The sequence below is a fragment of the Penaeus monodon genome, chromosome 7 (genome assembly GCF_015228065.2).
Source record: "Penaeus monodon isolate SGIC_2016 chromosome 7, NSTDA_Pmon_1, whole genome shotgun sequence".
In the NCBI taxonomy this organism is placed as follows: Eukaryota; Metazoa; Arthropoda; class Malacostraca; order Decapoda; family Penaeidae; genus Penaeus; species Penaeus monodon.
The window spans coordinates 38,354,288-38,356,008 of record NC_051392.1 but is presented as its reverse complement, the minus strand read 5'-3'; the positions used below and the strand labels follow the sequence as shown (position 1 = coordinate 38,356,008).

General features: G+C 30.9%; 1 protein-coding gene across 1 annotated transcript in view; it reads left to right on the top strand.

Moving 5' to 3' along the window:
- The window catches only part of LOC119575285 (U6 snRNA-associated Sm-like protein LSm7), a 3,831-nt gene extending 2,110 nt beyond the window's left edge, over nt 1–1,721 (top strand). The window contains exon 3 of the mRNA XM_037922822.1: nt 412–1,721. Within this exon, the coding sequence (XP_037778750.1) occupies nt 412–551 (140 nt within the window). The 3' untranslated portion in view covers nt 552–1,721. The remainder of the gene's footprint in view (nt 1–411) is intronic.

Genomic DNA, 1,721 nt, shown 5'->3' with positions numbered 1-1,721 from the left:
TTTCTCTCCCAATATTTCTTAATGCCTGTATTAATATCACTGACAGTATTATCTGTCCCCCTTCCCTCTTCATCTCTCCCCTCTCAGTTTCTGACTCTCTCTGAGTTTCTGTCTTACTGTACCTGTGTGTGTTTGTCTCTTTTCCCTTGTCTGTCTTTGTGTATTTGTCTCTTTGCCTGTTTACCTGTCTTTTTCTGTGCCCATGTTCCTCGCTCTTGTTGATTGTCTGTCTCTTGTGCTGTCTCTTATGCTGTATCTTTGTCTCATACATTTGTGTGTATGTGGCTCTCTCCTTCGTTTCACATTTCTTTTTCCTTCTATCTCCTAATTTTGGAAGTGATTTTTTCATGCATCACGTGTTACATCAGCATTTGTTAGGTTGATCTAAAGGTTCATTTGATCCCATTTCAGATCCTGATGACCCTTACAAACTAACAGAAGACACAAAGGAAAGAGGATTGGTGGTCTGTCGAGGAACAGCTGTCGTACTTATCTGTCCTATGGATGGCTGCGAGGCAATCGCAAATCCTTTTGTGCAACAAGAAAATTAAGCGTGCATGTCTGTGTTTTAAAAGGAATATTTGATTTATTTGGGTGAAACAGAATGTGATAAATGGAAGTTTCTTTGCATCATGTGAAATTCCTAATTACTTGTAGGTTTCTGTAATGATGATAGATATTGGTTTTTGTTTTTATGGGAATTGTCTTAGTTTGTCTTATCACATTTATTGTTTAATGACTGTTTATTAAGTATTGAATAATTTATTCAAACTAATGTAAAAGTGGATGTTGAATTAAGGTATTTAATTTCTACATGTTTCATTATAGGAACTTTTTTTTTTTTTTTTTTTTACATAATAGTTATTTTATTAGAAACCATTTGACAATAGGTTTTGTTTGATTTACTGATACCTTTTCATGCATATTTAACCAGACCATTTGGATGCATTTCATATTTCTTGAAATATATTGAAAAGTACCTTTATATTTCATGAACGGGATTTTATTATGAGTTTCAGGCAATTGACCAATATTTATGACTCCTTTCTGTTCTTCATAACACAAGTTCAGTGAATATTAATGCGAGTTGTTTACATTTATTTTTTGATTTTCAGTTTTACATTTTCATGTTCTTGAAATTTAATTCTTTTACACGTTTGTGCATCTTTGTATCATCTTGTATTTCATATGAACAAAATATATGAATTTCGAATGGTACGGTATGTAGTTTTATTAATACTTACTGATGTCTTGATATATACATTTTAGATGTTTGTATTTTTCTGGAAGTTGTAGCAGTTTGAGGTAAACAATTTGTTCATATTAGTTTTACTTTTTAATTACATTTTCTTGTTTTGCAACTTTTTTGGAGGATTGTGAAGTAAATAAGTTAAAATTCTGTGACCTTTCTGCAGAAATTGGTGTCTGTCACATTTGTTTTGTTAACATACCTTTTCCATTTGTAGTATTTAGAATATTTATAAATAATTTTCTTGACTAGTAATATTATTAATGATTACTAAGAACAAAACAAAACCCATATTCAAAACTGGACTAGGAAGAATATAAAAATTTCTCATTTGCTGTCCAATTTCCTTATAGAACAACAACAAATAGCAATACTGTACATGGCTTTATATTCACAAGTGATTGATAATAAAATATAGAAAATGGTACAATTGTAGTTCAGGATATTTCACCAATAAAACCCAGAAAGCATT